The following is an 18,586-nucleotide window of genomic DNA, read 5'->3' on the forward strand; positions in this document are numbered from 1 at the left end:
CAGATACATACTGTATATAGCCCACTGCTTGCTGCATACTTGTTGCATAATGTATTTTATTTTGGTTCTGTTTATTCTGTCATTTATTTTGGGGGCTTTTTGTCTCTTTATTAGACAGATGGTACATCGAAGGTTTTCTTTCTTTCATTCTTTAAAAAGTAACGGTTCTTTTTTGGCAGCTGTGGCCAGAATGGTTCTTCTATGGCTTTGCTATGAGAACCCTCTTTCGGATCCCTTGTTTTTATGAGCCAGGGATTGATCTTTGATCAGAGTAGAGGGGGATAATGGAAAGCTGTAGTGACGTGATCCAGACCCCATTACAGAGCCTCTCAGCAACACAATGCAAACTCTGGCTATTATTGTGAAATCGTAGTTGACTGTGAATGGTGAAGGCTGGATGTCAATAACATCAAACGTCATTGTTTTTTGAGTGTCTTTTAACTGAACATCATGAAATCAAACCTGAGCCACGTTAACTGAATCAGGAATCTATCTCCAATCTGTTTTTGTCTTATCCTAAACTACTACGGTACACTTCTAAGTGTTTATATTCAGATTATTGTAAATCTGTCTCATCCATAAACAGAGAGAAGTTGCAGCGTTCTCCAGCTACAATGTTCTTCTGCAGTATTGTTTATTTTCCGCTAGAGCGCCAAAAGTTGCATAATGTACCTTTTAATATTCCCTCTGTTTCTCACACAAAACTATTGGTCTGTTATTATGATATATTTATTGTGTGTTCAGTTAATTGTTCTTTTGTGTTTAATGAATGACATAAAAACACACAGGTTTGGAGGGAAAGACTGTTAATTTGGACTGGTTCTTTCCTCTAGTGTTGCATTTGCACCACTTCAAGCAGTGTGGTCGATTAACAGAGACAGACCCCCTGTGGCACATACTCCGTGCCCTTTAAATGTGATCTGGTCTTAGGACGTGTCTGCTGCCCTTTCTTTTAATAATGGCAAGTGTGAAGAGGAAGAGGAGACCTAAGCACTGAAGAACAAAGCATGAATGATGAACAGATGTCTGCATTTCACACAGAGTCTGTACATCTCAAAGCTTGTGTGGGTTGAAATGGGATATGACAATACAGTTCAGAGCATTCAGTGAAATATCAGTTTTTTTTTAAATGCCATCAAGATATCATCTGGTGTGCATTGTGTCTGTTTGTTTGGGTCTATTGAGGTATCTTCTGACATTATCTACTGTCACTCGTAGACACTCAAACCTTGTAGTGGTTATGTTTGTTTGTATAATTGCACTCGTTTTGGGGACTGAATTATTGTACTAGATAATTTTGCATTGACAACACTAGATAGGTTTTCCATCCCATGTGCTTAAAAGAATAAAATCATCACTTCTTTGGAAACTGGTTAAAAAAATATATTAAATGCCCGTCTCTTTTTTACCTAGATGGGCCTCAGAACACACAGACGAAATGCAATAACAAACGCTGTCATGTTCTCTTGTGATCAGTTGCCTGATGTTTGGGAACACAGTCGTGTGAGACAGTTAGGGGACGTGATAATACCAAAATATTTTGATGAAGGACTTTAGCTCAGGCAAGAGAAAATGAAGTTACATTTGAGATGGTGTGCAATCGGTGTGCTGGTTAGTTCAGTTATCCAGTCACAAGACCATTTATTTGGTAAATGTGTTTTTATAGTAGTTTATGCGTCTTGTTATTGGATTAAAAATATATATTCAGCTCAACTGAGTGCATAAGCTTTTCATGGCGCATCTTGTCACTTGCATCCAGTACTTTTTATGCAATATCCTAAAATTTGCATCAAAATAGGTAAACAGAAACATAGCTATTGTCACTAATTTCTTGCTTTTTAAGAACACTTTAAAATAATCTACTTGAAAACATCTACTGATTAAATAAAATGCAATTTATGAATCCACAAATTTTGTTTTAATATTAACTTTAAGTATGTATGTTATGCACTGTCATTTTTTTTTGTCATTTTTATTATTTTTTTTATTTATTAATATTTAAATTGGATTTTTATCTCAGGTTAAGTGTACATTTTAATTTTGTAATGTTTTACAGCTTTATTTCATTAGCAAAAACATGTTTAATAGTTTAAGTTGTTTCTAACAATAACAACCCTGTCCAGATGGTGTAGTTATAATATCTGCCAGCAAAACTGTCGGCAAGTGGTCCATGCTTACCCTGACCCCTTGCACATACAGTATATATAAGGAATTTCAATTAAAAACACCCCTTGACGTCCTCTGATCGTGTGGTTGATTATCCTCTCTCTTTCATTCTCTCCCAGGTACTGTCACTCGGAGCAGATGTGCTTCCGGAGTACAAGCTTCAAGCTCCACGCATCCACAAGTGGACCATCCTCCACTACAGCCCGTTCAAGGCAGTATGGGACTGGATCATCCTGCTCCTGGTGCTCTACACGGCCGTCTTCACGCCCTACTCGGCCGCCTTCCTCCTCAACGAGCAGGAGGACGAGAGGAGGCGCACCTGCGGCTACACCTGCAACCCCCTCAACGTGGTGGACCTGGTGGTGGATGTCATGTTCATAATCGACATCCTCATCAATTTCAGGACCACTTATGTCAACCACAACGACGAGGTGGTCAGCAATCCCACTCGCATCGCTCAGCACTACTTCAAGGGCTGGTTCCTCATAGACATAGTGGCTGCCATTCCCTTCGATCTGCTCATTTTCAGATCAGGTTCAGACGAGGTGAGGGTTGTGACATATGCTAGCTAGGTGGGATATTAATCGATGTTATGTTTTAAATGCACATCTAGAACAGTGCGTACGATTGTTATATTGAGAATATTGATGGCAGTGTAATAATGTTGATTGGGCGTGTTATTCTATCGACCTGTAGATACTGCATTACTGATGATGTGTACAGTAAATGTGAAGGTCACTTCCACAAAATAGGGCTAGTGCGATTTCAAATATAATCATACAATGGTTCAATTTGAAATCTGCCATTTTATGATTATGGTTATTTTTCTTTTATATAGTGTATAAGTATATAATTATATAATATGTAAAGAGAACAGTTTAGAAGTTAACATGCCAGAAGTATTATTCTTTTTTTTTTTCTCCATGAAACACAAAAGTTGACATTTTAAATCACATCCTAGTCACTCTTTTACATATAAAGAAAGTGAAGGAAAATGACCAAAAAAGCATCAAAAATGTGTGAACATGTAAGTCTTCTTAAAGGTATAGCTGTTTTAAACCTGTGTGAGTTTCTTCTGTGGAAAATAAAAGAAGATATTTTGAAGAATGGAATGAAGAAACATTTGATGGTCCTCACCGACTTTGTTAGTATGGGGGAAAAAATACTATGGAGGGGAAAATCGCGACCATTAACTGTCTGGTTACCAGCATTCTTCAAAAAGTCTTCTTTTTTGTTCAGCAGAAGAAGGAAAATGATGATTAAATGATGACAGAATTTTCTTTTCTTTTTTGGGGGGGTGGGGTGAGCTGTTCCTTTAAACCATATGATAGATTTGCATGAGCAACAAATCACTATTTAATTCTCAAATATCAAAGTTTGAGAACAAATCATTGTTTTGAGTCAAATCTTTTTTGAATGAAAACACAACACTGCTCTGAATCTTACTGATCCATTCTTCAGTTCAACTTTACTGTCTCAATGACTTCAGTTCACAGCTCACTAGAGGACAAAAGAGTGGTGAATAGTGATTTGTTCCTCACTTAGAGGCCATGCAATCACTTCAGAAGTCTATTTAACATGATTTTTGATCTTTTTTAAGTTTGATAGCTCAAGTCCTTGTTAAGTTTTATTGCATGTATAGAAGGTGGAAAGGCTTCTACAGAGATTCTCCTTTTGTGTGCCATGAAAGGAGGTCATAGATATCATGCAAACTAATGTATCCTCTCAAACTCATCTTTCCAGCCTCAAACCACGACTCTGATTGGTCTCCTGAAGACTGCGCGGCTGCTGCGATTGGTGCGAGTAGCGAGGAAACTGGACCGTTACTCTGAGTACGGTGCAGCAGTGCTCTTCCTCCTCATGTGTACCTTTGCCCTCATCGCTCATTGGCTGGCATGCATCTGGTACGCCATTGGCAACGTGGAGCGCACCAGCTCTGCCCGTATTGGAGGCATGAAGATCGGCTGGCTGGACAACCTGGCTGACCAGATTGGCAAACGTTACAATGACAGCGACTCCTTCTCCGGCCCCTCTATCAAGGATAAATATGTAACTGCACTGTACTTCACCTTCAGTAGTTTGACCAGTGTGGGATTCGGAAACGTCTCTCCCAACACCAACCCTGAGAAGATTTTTTCCATTTGTGTCATGCTCATTGGCTGTAAGTGCACTACATTCATTATCTATGCTACCATACAAAGGTCTGGGGTCATTAAGATAGTTTTGATTGCAAAATGAATTGAAAGGTTGACTTATGTTCAGTAAAAAAAAAAAAATATATATATATAATTTTAATTTTGATATTTTCTCCGCTACTATTGACATATACTACTGTTTAAATGTTTGGAGTCATGTCTATTTTAGTTTTTGTAATAGACATTATTATTATTTAAATCACCAAGTTTCAAATAAATTATTTTGAATTTCATATTCATCAAAGAATCTTAAAAAACAAGTTTTGAACTGACAATAATGATACAATTTTTCTTGAGCTGTAAATCAGTATTTATTCATTTCTAGAGGATCATGTGATACTGTAGACCGGAGTAATGATGCTGACAGTTCAACTTTGCATAACAAGAATAAATTACATATTTTAAGACAAACATTAAAATAGAACAGTTATTTTATGTTGGAATTATATTTCTCAGTATTACTGTTTTTACTGTATTTTTATTTTAAAAAATGCAGCCTTGGTGAGGATAATAGATTTTATTCCAAAACTAAAAAGCAAGCAAACAAAAAATCTTACTGATCCCAATCTTTTAAATGGTTGTGTGTGTGTGTGTGTGTGTGTATGTGTATATTATATATATATATATATATATATATATATATATATATATATATATATATATATATATATATATATATAAAATAAATAAATGTAGTTTAAAAAAATCTTTTGTTTGCACCATGCTGTTGGCTGATGATCCTGTTTGTTCTTCTTTATTTCCAGCCCTGATGTATGCCAGTATCTTTGGCAATGTGTCAGCTATAATTCAGAGGTTGTACTCTGGCACAGCTCGCTATCACACTCAGATGCTGCGTGTGAAAGAGTTCATCCGCTTCCATCAGATCCCAGGAGGACTTCGACAAAGACTCGAAGAGTACTTCCAGCACGCCTGGTCCTACACTAACGGCATTGACATGAACGCTGTGAGTTACAAACACACACATGAACTCTATGTATACCTGAAGTAATACATGCACTTTTACATACTGCCCTGTATAATGTTCAAAGTATAGTGAGAGGGCTGCCGGACCCCTAATGTGTGTTATTAAGCACCAACAAAGAATAAATAATTAGTATTAAAATGTGTTGTCATAAAAAAAAAAAATGTTTTGATTTATACTTAAAATGATACTTTTTAACCTTTAGTCAATTTATGGGGTTGAATTCAAATGTGACAAATAGTGTCCATCTGTAATGTTGCCTAAGGTTGTGGTTTTCTCATATGTGCTGCTACAGGTGTTGAAGGGTTTTCCGGAGTGTCTGCAGGCGGACATCTGTCTGCATCTGAACCGCAGTCTGCTGCAGAACTGTAAGGCGTTCCGGGGGGCGAGCAAGGGCTGTCTGCGGGCTCTGGCCATGCGTTTTAAGACCACTCATGCCCCACCCGGAGACACTCTGGTGCACAGTGGAGACGTATTAACTGCACTGTACTTCATCTCCCGCGGCTCCATAGAGATCCTCAGAGAGGATGTGGTCGTGGCCATTTTAGGTTTGACTACTTTCTAATTTTATATTTAGATTTTCTTTATTTCAACCCAATCCAAATTGAAATCTAGAACTTGCTGCCTTAACTTTATTAAATGCAAAAATATTTTTTGTGTGTGATTTGAGCTTGAAACTTCACATTATTGTTTTGCTCGGAGTTTCTTATTCCAGGCAAGACTTTTTTTCTCAAAAAATCCAGTAAATCAGTAATATTGTCAAATATATTGTAATTGACACTGGAACAGCTTTCTATTTTAAATCCGATTTATAAAATCGAATGAATCAATATCACATTTCTTCAGAAGTCATTCTAATATGCTGATTTGGTGCTCAAGATATATCTCTTACTATTATCAATGTTAAAAACAGTTGCTGCTTAGTATTTCCGTGGAAACCTCTTTTGTTTGTAATATACTTTGATGAATTGAAAATTTAAATCCGCAGCATTTATTTCAAATAGAAATTATCTGTATTATTATGTGAATAATAAAGGGGTTCCTTTTCACTTTTAATCAGTTTAATGCATCATTGCTAAATAAAAGTATTAATAACTACTTAAAAAATTTGACACCAGACGTTTGAATGGTAGTGTATGTATTCCAGTGAAATTTACAAACACATTGCCTTTTAAAAATTAAAACATTGACTGGAGATTAATACTCAGAACAAAAAGGATTGTATCATGCTGCTGCTTCTGACAGGGTCCCAAAATAACCGTAGCCACATTGAAATGCAGCTTTATAGTGCCCCTTAGTGGTTGACCTCTTTTGATTGTTGTACAGTATTAATACTCGTTCTATATTTCTCCTCTAATCATTCAGCACCTGCCTCTCTTTGTGTTTCCACTGTAGGTAAGAATGATATTTTTGGGGAGCACATCAGTCTTTATGCCAGGCCGGGGAAATCCAGTGCGGACGTGAGGGCTCTGACGTACTGTGACCTGCACAAGATCCACAGAGACGACCTGCTGGAAGTGTTGGACATGTACCCCCGATTTCTCCGACAGCTTCTGGAGTAACCTAGAGATCACATTCAACCTTCGAGATGTAAGCCACTCAAACTCACACAATCCAGAGGAAATAAATGTGCGTTTTGGACAATAGCGAGTTATTGCTTGTGTTTCTCTACGTGTTTTCTGTAATGATGTGAGTTACTGAAGCTTGTGTGTATCAGGCAGACAGAATCATGCATGCAACCCCAAGCGAGGACTCAGACTGTGGGTACCGTCGACCCAGACATCGGAGGAGGAACCCCTTACAGCGAAATCGACCTGGTAAGTGTGCTAATCTAGTCCAGGGAGGGACACAAAAATGATACAACATACTATTCTGATCTCTCTTCTTTCTTAAATCACTAAGATGGGATGGACCGAGATGGGATAGACACATACCCAGTCCAGTCCTGTTCGCCTGTGGGCAACCATCGGGGGGCAATACCGCTCTCTCACTGGGATGAGTTATGCAGCAATATCAGTGCTGCTTCCTTGTCCAGTGAAGAGGACATGAAGCCCCTGGTATCTGGCCGAGGGGAAATGTACTCGTCAGGGACAGAGATGCAAGAATACTCCCCTTCTGGAGTCAGCCTCATGCCACCCGAGAACAGCACAGCTTCTGCCATGGGAGGACCACTGGAAGGGACACATCCGTACACAGGTAGCAGGATTTGGTTTAATCATACAGTTGTGTTCAAAATTATTCAACCCCCTAGAGACTGCGGTACTTTACAAATACAAGCTTTTCTGAAGACCCAGGATAAAACAAAAATTGTATCTATAACAGTTCACTGACATATTAAAAGTGATATTGTCAATATATAATGTAATACTTTTGAGTTATAAGATTTTTTAATAATACTGCTATGTCATAATTATTCAAGCCCTATTCAACTTTGCTGTTTTTTTAATCATGGTGGGGAATAAAACTGTCTCAAAACACAATTAAGCCTTTAGAAACTCTATTAAAAACAGAATTAGCTTGAGCCGTTACACACACAGTTAGCCCATGCATGTGTTGAAGTTGAGTAGCAAAAATGTCAACAGAGATCTCACAAAAGCTAAAGAGAAGAAATATTGTATTACTTTAGAAAAGCTAAGGCTATATGAAGATTTCCAATACATTGAAAGTTCCTAGAGACACAGCTGTCAGCCTTATTCCTTAGCTTAAAGTGTGTTTTACCAGAAAACCTTTGAGGGTGTGGAAGAAAAAGCACAATATCATAAAATGTTTAATCAGAGCAACTGAGAAAAATCTGCAATGTTAAACCAAAGACTTGCAAGATGACCCAATGAAAGGAGGAAAACCATTTCAAAGCAGTGTGTAAGAAGATCACTAGACAAGTATTGCCTTTATGATGAGACATCTTGTAGAATACCACCCTTGATCAAGAAGAACAAAAAGCCAACTTGATAAAATTCATTAGTGTAGACTTGTGGAGCTATGGAGGAATGTTATATGGCGTGATGTGACCAAACTGGAACTTTTTGGACCCATGGATCATGCTTGGTTCAGGGATCAGTCACAGAATGTACTTGAGTGACCTGTTCAGTCTCCAGATTTAATTCTCATTTCAAATATCTGGTTGAATTTGAAGAAAGCATTGGCAATGTGAAAACCAAAGATTAACAGTGATCTGAAAGCTTTTTCAGGTGTGGAATGGGCCAAAACTGTAGTAGAGAGGTGACAGAAGCTTCTAAACACTTACAGACAGCGTTTATTGGTGATTTTAAAGAATAAAAGATTCTGCACAAAGGGGGTTGAATAATTTTGAACATGAATGTTTAGAGCCAATTCAAATTTTATCATGATTCATCAGCATTCCATTCTCATAATCACTCAGAAGTGTATTAACAAACTTTCTCTAATACTTTACTGATGCCTTTGTTAAACTGATTTCATAAAATGTTATCCTCCACAGCAAATTTTCTTGCAAGTCAAGGGGGTTGAATAATTTTGATTGCAACTGTAGTGAGCTGAAAATGTTATCAGCTCAAGTTTGTGAAAAATATGCACCTTTGGGGAGCTTTTTGCAAAAGGGGTTTTGCAGCAGTTCGAGAGTGAAATGTCTAGTGAGTGGTGCTAAAAAGTGTGTTGAATTTTCTCAGATCAGATACATGTAAATGTTTAAATAATAATTGTTTTTTACAGTTACATTCGTGCACATATTGCAGCAGTTCGGAAATAAAATGTCCGGTGAGTGGCGCTAAAAAGTTAACCCATTCAAAAAAATATGGTTAATTCATATTAAAAACACAAATCGATGCATTCTTACCTGTTGAAGTTGATCCAATTTCTCAAATTTTGGTGGTTTTTGAAACCAGAGGCTGCTCGATGTGGTGACATCCTGAAAAAACTCATTGATTTTTATTGTGAGTGATGACAAATTGTGAGGGATGACACATGGATCAGATGTGACTTCTACCTATACATATCTGTGTACCCTCTATAAACCAAGCCCTATACTCAAACGATGGTGTTAAAAAAAACGTTTTGCTAAAGCAGTTGTGCCATTTCACCTTATTTCTACAAAGCTTTTTTGTCAAATTGTGTTTCATTAAAATTGTGTACCAAAGCTGTCCACTTTACAATTGCAGCATTGTACCAGGAGCGCTAACGAGCAAGTTTACTATAGCAGAAAAGCTGGGTATGTGGTGCAAAATGTAAATGTTTTACAAATCATGCACTATCATTGGTTTACAGCTGATATCATAGTATAGTGCTACAAATGAACATGAACAAAAATCTGCCCCTTTATTTGAAATTTGTATGAAAATAAATAGATTGTTGGAGTTTTACTGCCACAAGTGTTTCAGCATTTCAGCTGAGTAATTGTATTGTATGTACATTTTTGGAGTTTTAAACATGTAGAAATGTAGGTATATATTTTTTTCCCCCAGTGAGCCTGGGTTGCATAATATGCCATGACAATGACGTGGAGAAAAGGGGTGAAGTTTATGTATATTAAATGATTGAAAAATTCGGCACACATGTCGTCACCAAAGAGAAATCTGTAATTTCTCCAGAAGATCCAGTAATAACTTTTTGAATGTTTTATTCGTATAAACATAAGATCTAAGACATGCATTTAAAAAGTAGACAGGATGGATTGTAATTTCACGCTTACTTTAAAAGTATGCAGTTTACCATAGCCAGCCAGTATGTTTTGTGATTGTTAGAAGGTGTTTAGCTACTGTTCATTTTTTATCTGCAGATGTATGTTATTTTATAATCATTTTAGTCTTTTCCATCTTTAACTTGTCTGTTCCTCTTGCTCTTTCCACTCATTCTTCATCCATACAGCGGCTCCTCTGAGCGTGTCAGGGTTATACGGCTATTTGCCGGACCGCAGGGCCAGTCAGTACTCAGAGAGTCAGAGACGTTCCTCTGCAGCGCAGGCCTGCTACCAGCAGCACAGCCCCAGTGTTGAGGACAGACCGAGTCAGCTGCAGGCGCGTCTGGAGCTGCTGCAGTCACAACTCAACAGGTCCCATATCCACAGGATAAAATAATAAAAAAAGCTTTTAATGATAAAGTCTGCATCTTCCTTACAACTCCACTTTTCTCTCTCTCTCTCTCTCTAAAGACTGGAGACCAGGATGACGGCTGATATTAATGTGATCCTGCAGTTGCTGCAAAGGCAGATGGCACCTGTGCCCCCTGCCTACAGCGCGGTTTCTCCTGAACTGCTGGGACACCCCGCTCATCCCACCAGCCTGTACACCTCAGCAACGCACAACACCATACCATCTTTACAGATCAATGACCGTTCATCACCTGGAAAGGTAGGTTATATAGGTTATAATACGATAAGACACACCTTTTGCAATGTCAAGCGGCAAAACAAGTTGTTTCGTACAGCTAAAGTTAGCTGGAAGCAGATATATTAAATTGACAAATGATCTGTCTTCTCTTACGGGAAAAATAGGCTGGATAAGGAGGATGAATCAGACTGTCTGTTTTCAAGGGGAACTAAGCAGGCTAAGATCAGTGTTACTATAAACACATTTTTGAAAATGTTAAAACATTTGCTTTTAAATTGTAAAAGCAACATTTGCTAAAATAAATTATTAAAATATACATATATTAATAAACTAAATTATAAACCTGAACTTGATTAACTTTCCATTTCTTATATTTATATAATACATATTTCTATTCTATTTATTTTTCACAGAACTATATACGTACAGCAGGTTAAAATAAGTTTTGAACACGTCAACATTTTTCTCAATAAATATAGTCTAAAGGTGCTGTTGACATGATGTCCCACCAGATGTGACCCTGGAGCACAAAACCAGTCTTAAGTGGCTGGGTTATATTGGTAGCAACAGCCAAAAAAACATTGTATGGGTCAAAATTATTGATTTTTATATATTGCCAAAAATTATTAGTAAAGGCCATGTTCCATGAAGATACTTTGTAAATTTCCTACAGTAAATATATCAAAACTTGATTTTTGATTAGTAATATGCATTGCTAAGAATTCATTAAGACAACTTCAAAGGTGATTTACTCAATATTTAGATTTTTTTGCACCCTCAGATTCCAGATTTTCATATAGTTGTATCTCGGCCAAATATTGTCCGATCCTAATAAACCATACATCGATGGAAAGCTTATTTATTCAACTAATGATATATAAATCATCAGTTTCAAAAAATGTATACTTGTGTGGTCTAGGGTCACAAATAAATTCTGTGTGATATAGTGATAGTCAGCAACTCATCACAGTTAGTCTGCTCTCTGTCTTCTTCCATTATCAGCAGTCTAGATGAATCTTTGTAGTGAACCAGACCTGTTGTATCCACAGAGCCCAGACTTGGACAGCTTCAAAGAGAAGTCTCCAGACTCTTTGTCCAGTGGCATCCATCTAACAGTGGCCTCCAATGACACCATGTCCATGTCCCCAGAGACAGAGCTGGCCGTGCCCACAGGACTCAATCCCCCCGGAGAGCCTCATCTACAGCCCCCCGGCCTGCTGTGTAGAAGCCTGCGCTTCCCTTCGCTCCCGGACAGTCTGGAGAGTCCGAGCACGCTGGAGGGATCAGCAGAAATCCAGAGGCACGTGTCCGATCCAGTCTTACCTGGAAGCTAGAGGCCAAAAACAGACTGCTGTCCGTCCCGAGACGCATATGTGCTTTCCCTCTTCAAACAGCTCAATCTTACACTTTTGCAATAAAATGTATTCATGTTACTTAGTTAAAAGGGCGTCCGGTAGAGAAAGCGGTGACTGTAGATTTCTCTGAATCTCTTGAGGTGTTTTGTCTCATATCCCTTCTCATTCAGAGCAGGATTTGTTCCTCTGATGCCAGAGTATTTGGTAACACCCCTCCGCTTTTGTGTTACTGAATATGAAGAGAAGCACAGTGGGCAATAAAGACAAAGTCAAAGAGAAGATGCTACATTATGATCACCTGCCACAATCATGAAATAACTGTACATTTCTTGTCCGTCTGTTTTGAGATTTGTCATTACATACTAAACCTCATCTTGTCTTCTTACGTCCGCTGGGATTCGGAGGTTGGATCCTCTGAGGAAATGACACACATACCTGTGCTTTCACTTTTCAGTGTATAGATTTTCTAATTATATACTATTATAAATATATATATTTTTGTGCCAGGTTAGGTGTTTGTCCTAAACCTAATGTATTAGCCTATTACATCAAATGACCTTAAGACTGGCACAAATATGAAGCTTTGTATATTTGGATTCATAGCTAGCAAATGGGCATGAATTCAGGTTTCTGAAATGATATTTCTCACTCAAGCGGTTATTTTAACTGCTGATGGGTGGTGTGTGACTGTGTGCCTGATCTTTTGGAAATGTTATCAATGAATTTTAAAAAAGAGAAGACATTCTGATTGGAGAAATGTTTGCGGTGAAATCGGTGTAAAGTTTGTTTTACCTCTGCAACGTGAGCAGATGAATGCATTTAAAATGATTGGATAACTTTATTGGACTGTGAAGGTTTCCAAAAGCACACAGTTATTATTAATATTTTTTAGATTAAATCTTATTTATAAAGGAGCACTAATGTTGCACTGGGTTAAAGATATCAATATTCTTGGTCTCTTTTTCATCATTTTTTACTTTTAGGGATCCACTGATATTAAAATGCTCAATACTAACAAGCTAATAATTATTTTGTTGTAATAAAGCAGTGTTATTTCAGTATTTTTATATACTATTAAAATATGTTCCAGTGATAGCATCTCTGGTTATAACTGATAATTAGCTCATTTTAAAATCTGTGACTTAAAAATCACTGTTCATTTAGAAATCTGCTAAATTTGACATTTAACATTGTTCTTAAACATAAACGTAGTAGTGAGCATTATTAGATGATGGCGAATTTACCAGAATGCAGAAATAAAGGAAATGAGCATGCTGAATTAAATATCCAATATCTAACTAATAAAATAATCTCCAATATCAGCCAAGAACCAGATTTGCCTTTACACTGTCCGCACATATAAATGAGTTGACTGGCCTTTACATGATTAACACAGAAAGCTTTATGAAAGAACAAGAGTTTATTAAGTGAGTTTATTAATAGAAAAGCATCATGGCAGGACACACACAGAACTACTTCCATTTAAACAGTCCATCTAAGAGTGTGAGGTGAGGAGGACGATCCCACGCAGCCTCGCAAACTCACTTTTGATTCGACCCAAAGTGTGGCGTTACTACTACATCATATTTGTGAAACAACAGAACAGTCGCACGGACCGACCAAATGACTCGCAATGCAGTTATTCTGAAAAAAGTGACACTTTTGTCCTACCTTGTACATCATATTTATATCTGTATACAGTACACGTTTCACTTCGAGCACAAGCATGCTGAAAGGGGACGAACTTGTTTTAATGAAAAAGAACAATGGGGAAAAACATAATAGTAATGCATCTTTAAATGAAAAAGACCTTGCCCACTCAAACATTACCGCTATACGAGTCGTGAGCGGGTCTGAGGAACAATTCTGAATGATTTGCAGTGATGTCAAGCATTTTATCTCCATACTATTTAACCATTTCCAGGGATACCAAAGAAAAAGAAAATGGCACCTTCCTCACATGAAAAAAGGTTCAGAGGACCTTTAAAGTTGTATTCATCTTGAAATAATACCATCTTAATAAATGGTAGTTTTGTATTGTCCATGTTGGCAATTTTACATCTTTCTGAGCCTAGTTTTCAGAATAAACATCTCTCTTTCCCTACACAAATGGCCATACAATCATAGTAATTACAGTTGTGTTTAAGATCCCATCATGAGGACTCTGGGACACCGGCAAGTAGGAAAACAGACAAATATAATATATATATTGTGCAGAAACACAGATACTCATTCACACTGCTTCATTCTCCCAGACCCAAGTTGCACACACATAGTTCCGACGGTTGTTCCCATAGGCCCGTTCATACAGTTTCCTGCTTGAAACCCCCAGACCTCAGGAGCTTTAGAAAACAAGTCTCTGCTCCGTGAAGGACTCTCTTCCAGCAACGCTGCCCACAGGAAGCCCCGGCTCTACACCCGCAGGATCTCCAGACAGTTGTTGTAGCATATGGCAATCCAGTCGGGCTGAGTGGAGGCCCACTGCACGTTATTGATCTCTCCCTCGGCCGTGTAAGCCAGGATGGGGTCCTCGATGGCCCGCGGCATCTGCTGGATGTCCCAGATCAGAGCCTGGTGATCGTCCGCTACAGTTGGATTTAAAAGAAAAGGGGGCCAAGTAAAGGAGACTTGTATGAAACGGCTGCTATAGTCTAACACTGACCAAACGAAAACACACAACCAGTCCACTGAAGAATTCAAAACTACTGCATGTGTTAACTATTTGATGCATGTTTACCTGTAAGTTAATGTTTGCTTTGAATAATATATTAGCAAATGCTCAAATGATTGTGTGACCCAGGAGCACAAAACCAGTCATAGGCAGGTGGGTATATTTGTAGGAAGAACCAAAAATATTGATTTTTCAGTAAAGATTATGCTCCATGAAGATCTTTTGCAAAGTTCCAAGTGTACATATCGGAACTTTATATTTGATTAGTAGAATGCTCTGCTAAGGACTTTTTGGACAACTTTTAAGTGTGATTTACTCAATTTTTTGCACCCTCAGATTCCAGATTTTCAAATAGTTGTATCTCGACCAAGTATTGTCAGATCCTAATAAACCATACACACATGGAAAGCTTATTTATTCAGCTTTCAGGTGACCTACATCTAAAAATGTACCCCTAGGACTGGTTTAGTGGTCCAGGGTCACGTATTTACTAAAATTAAAAAATGCCTTTTAGCCATTAGTTATCTCATGTAGTTTAATATGTTAACAAATGGAAATGTGTCGCCTGATCCTTCAGAAATTATTCGAATATGCTCATTTGTTGCTCAAGGACCATTTTTTATTATTATCATTAATGCTGAAAACAGTTGTTCTGCTTAAAATGTTTTGTAAAAAAACTAACAAAACAAAAAAACAACAAATACAATTTATACATTTTGCGCAGGATTCTTTGATGAACAAAGATTATTTGATCAAATTGAATGCATTCTTGCTAAATAAAAGCATTTAATTCCCTGTAAATCAATTATGACCATCCATATATATATATATATATATATATATATATATATATATATATATTTTTTTTTTTTTTTTTTTTTATGTTGTGTGTGTGCAGCCGGGCTGGTTTCTAACCTGCTGTACATATGTGACAGGAGGAGTGGGGCGCCCATGCGATGCCGTTCACACAGGCACGATGATTATTGAGACGAGCCACAGGTGTGCACGGCACACGCACATCCAGAATCACCACCTGCAAATAAAACACATTTGATAGCACAAATAAGGACCATGAGAAAACATAGAGACAAATATGTTAATAGATTAAGAGAGACCTCCATGCCATCCATGGCCATAGTGGCCAGGTAGTTGGGGTCCTGTTTGTTCCAGCACAGGCGCAGCAGCGGGTGATGTTGAGGGTCCTCGTAGATGATGGTGCTGTGCTCCAGGTGTCGCAGATCAAACATGCGCACGGATCCGTCTGCTCCCACAGACGCAAACATATCACGACCTCCACCCGCACGGCTGAAAGCAATGTCATACACCTGAAAGCCAATGAAAAACGCTTTTATTCAGACAACGCTACCAACTACACAGTTCAAAAGAATCTAAACTGGGGTGAGTTTCTCCACACCTCCTTGTCGTGAGCTATCAGCTGTGTTTTGACGTGGCCTGACACCAGGTTGACCCTTCCTAGGACCTGTCCTGTCTCCAAACCCCAGATCGTACAGGTGGTATCAATACTAGAAGTGCCTAAAAACACAACACACACATACATACATGAAACACTGGCAAATATCTTTGTCCTAAACAAGTGCTATTTTAGCAATATTCTTACATATTACTACTATTTAAAATGCATCTTTTATATACATTTTATATTATTTATTTCAATTTGATGCATTTCATTTTATTGAAGTTTTAGTAATTTTAGCATTTTAACTTAATCTTACCACTTAGTTGTTAAGACATCTTTCCTCTTTTTTATTTAAATTCACAAAAAATATTTCTAAAAGTCTTAGTTAACCAGAAGACTGAAGTCCATTTAGTTGCCAAAATGCAAAAGTGAGAGTTCTAATATTTTTTAAAGATTTTTTTATTTATTAAAACTATATATATATATTAAGTATTTCTTAAATATGTTTTTAAAATACATTTGGTAATTTTTTTATTAAAATAATTATTTCCTATATTTGTTTTTCCCTTATTTCAATCAACAGTACACAAATAATTTTAAATAGCTTACGGTTACAGTAATAGTTAACGGTCAAAGCAATGCCACACAATTGTGGGCTCTCACCCAGGAGATTGGGATCCACTTCATTCCAGTCAAAAGAGGTGAGAGGTGCACAGAAATCAGAGTTCTTGTTATTATTCAGGAGACACTCCAGACGGGTCTCTGTGTCATTCACCTGACAACAAGATACAAACAGTACACATATTTCATTTATATATACTCAGTTTGCATGTTTCTACAGTTCTGTCACGGTATCAAAGCTAGAAAGTCCCTGATCATTTCAAGTTACATCCAAATTTACTTTCCCATCACACATTCCTGATCTAATTGTGAGCTACGGTTAAGCAGTTAAGACATTTCACCGTGAAATCAATTATAGATGATTCAATCAAGCTATATCTAGAAATAAAAGTCATGAAAATATCTAGCTATTTGGCTATGGGTTAACATATGACATCAGTGGAAAAGGAAAACCACATCAGAGGAACAGCAAAGTAAGCATTTAATGAAGTTAATTACATTTGAATAAAACTGATCATACATTTAGATCTTTTTGGAATGCACCAATTAATGTTCACAGCAAGCCCCAGCACATGCATTAATAATGAAATAAGTCCAATTGTCCTCTCATGTTGGCTAGCGCAGTGCAGTCATAAAGCATGAATGTGTGGCAGAAAGTGTTCATACCCTCCAAATGCGCAGGTAGTCTCCGCTGGTGGCCAGCAGGTCCGGATAGACGCCCTTGGTGTCGGGGATCCACATGATCTTGGTGGTGGGGTACGGATGGTCGAAGGTGTTCCTGCACACAAACTCTGAGCTCTCCTCCTCGAGACCCACCAGCTGGACCTGGACATCACAAAGAAACACACATTTCACTGCTGGTTATATATACTCTATATAAAGGTATAGGAGACAGATAAAAATCTTGAATCTTAAACAGGTGAGGCAACAATGTCCATCTACTGCATCCATCAACACGATGAGTTCTGACAGCTGTCAACCCTTTAATCCACAAGCAAGACACAAATGAGTCCTCAAGCAGCACGCTGTTTATCTGAGAGTCTTCTATGAACAACCCTCTGTTACTGCACACTATTATTAAAACCCGTTCATCTAAACAAAACAAAGCAGAGACGTCACACACAGCGATCAGTGGTGTGTTGTTGTCTCACAGCGGTTCACCTTGTTGTTGTATTCCTCGACGAAGCTGCCGAGGGCCAGCCGAAAGCGCTTGTCGGGTCTGACGCTCCAGTTCATCGCGTAGACCGTCCACGGCGCCTCATATTTGTAGATCTCTTTTCGTTTACCGTGCAACGACATGATTCAATCCCTCGATCGGTGAGAAACAGGTAGAATCGGGTCGTTAGCAATACCTAGATTCGCTTATCTAAAGGCTCTTTCAGCGAGAAAGGTGGTCTTGTGTTTGCGCAGCGCGAGACAAAGAGAATGTCATAACAATCTCCTCCGTGACGACGAGCTGTGCTCTGCGACGACACACAACCTGCTCAGATCACCATCTAATACTCGAGACAGGGTGTAGCTAAAGGCCCATGTTTTTGCTTAGTCCCAGCGGTTTTAATTCTAACTTTAGAAAGCCCTAATTAGGCCCGACCGCTCAACGGCGCGTTTGGTCCGAGGAGGAAGCGTTTCAAAATAAAAGTCCTCGACAGAAAATGAGCGCTGAGATTATTTATAGATTCGTGTTGCTGCTTGATCATCTTTAACATCATGAAGGGGAGGGTGTAGCAATTCCATTTAGCTTTAAAAATAAACAAACTTGGACATTAGATATCAACTGTGTCTCAAGATATATATATATTAGTAAACGTGAGCCACAACAGAAAAATATGTAAAACCCGAAGACCTAAGACAAATGACACATTTCAGATTAAATGTTTAG

General features: G+C 38.0%; 1 protein-coding gene and 1 pseudogene across 2 annotated transcripts; one reads left to right on the top strand and one right to left on the bottom strand.

The window, feature by feature from the left end:
* The window catches only part of LOC113078700 (potassium voltage-gated channel subfamily H member 6-like), a 33,798-nt pseudogene extending 20,478 nt beyond the window's left edge, over positions 1 to 13,320 (top strand).
* Positions 13,321 to 13,406: 86 nt separating this feature from the next.
* LOC113078701 (DDB1- and CUL4-associated factor 7) lies at positions 13,407 to 18,317 on the bottom strand. 2 transcript variants are annotated; one of them, XM_026251034.1, is made up of 7 exons: positions 17,869 to 18,317; positions 17,374 to 17,532; positions 16,750 to 16,861; positions 16,084 to 16,202; positions 15,785 to 15,994; positions 15,585 to 15,702; positions 13,407 to 14,583 (listed from the first exon to the last, which is right to left on the bottom strand). In XM_026251034.1, the coding sequence occupies exons 1-7, from the start codon at positions 18,004 to 18,006 to the stop codon at positions 14,411 to 14,413; spliced, it is 1,029 nt and encodes a 342-aa protein (XP_026106819.1). In that variant the 5' UTR covers positions 18,007 to 18,317; the 3' UTR covers positions 13,407 to 14,410. The 2 variants fall into 2 exon arrangements, with proteins under 2 accessions (XP_026106819.1, XP_026106818.1); XM_026251033.1 differs by having other exon boundaries at positions 13,407 to 14,586.
* Between the last annotated feature and the right edge of the window lie 269 nt (positions 18,318 to 18,586).

This window comes from Carassius auratus, unplaced genomic scaffold, assembly GCF_003368295.1.
Source record: "Carassius auratus strain Wakin unplaced genomic scaffold, ASM336829v1 scaf_tig00026433, whole genome shotgun sequence".
NCBI lineage: Eukaryota > Metazoa > Chordata > Actinopteri > Cypriniformes > Cyprinidae > Carassius > Carassius auratus.

Bases quoted from the DNA above. Each gene is read 5' to 3' on its own strand.
- LOC113078701 (XM_026251033.1), bottom strand. From the start codon at position 18,006: ATGTCGTTGCACGGTAAACGAAAAGAGATCTACAAATATGAGGCGCCG. The intron at 16,862-17,373 runs GTATGAACACTT...TCTTGTTGTCAG, and splicing joins ACTACCTGCGCATTTGGAGG to GTGAATGACACAGAGACCCG. The intron at 16,203-16,749 runs GTGAGAGCCCAC...TTGTGTTTTTAG, and splicing joins AGTGGATCCCAATCTCCTGG to GCACTTCTAGTATTGATACC.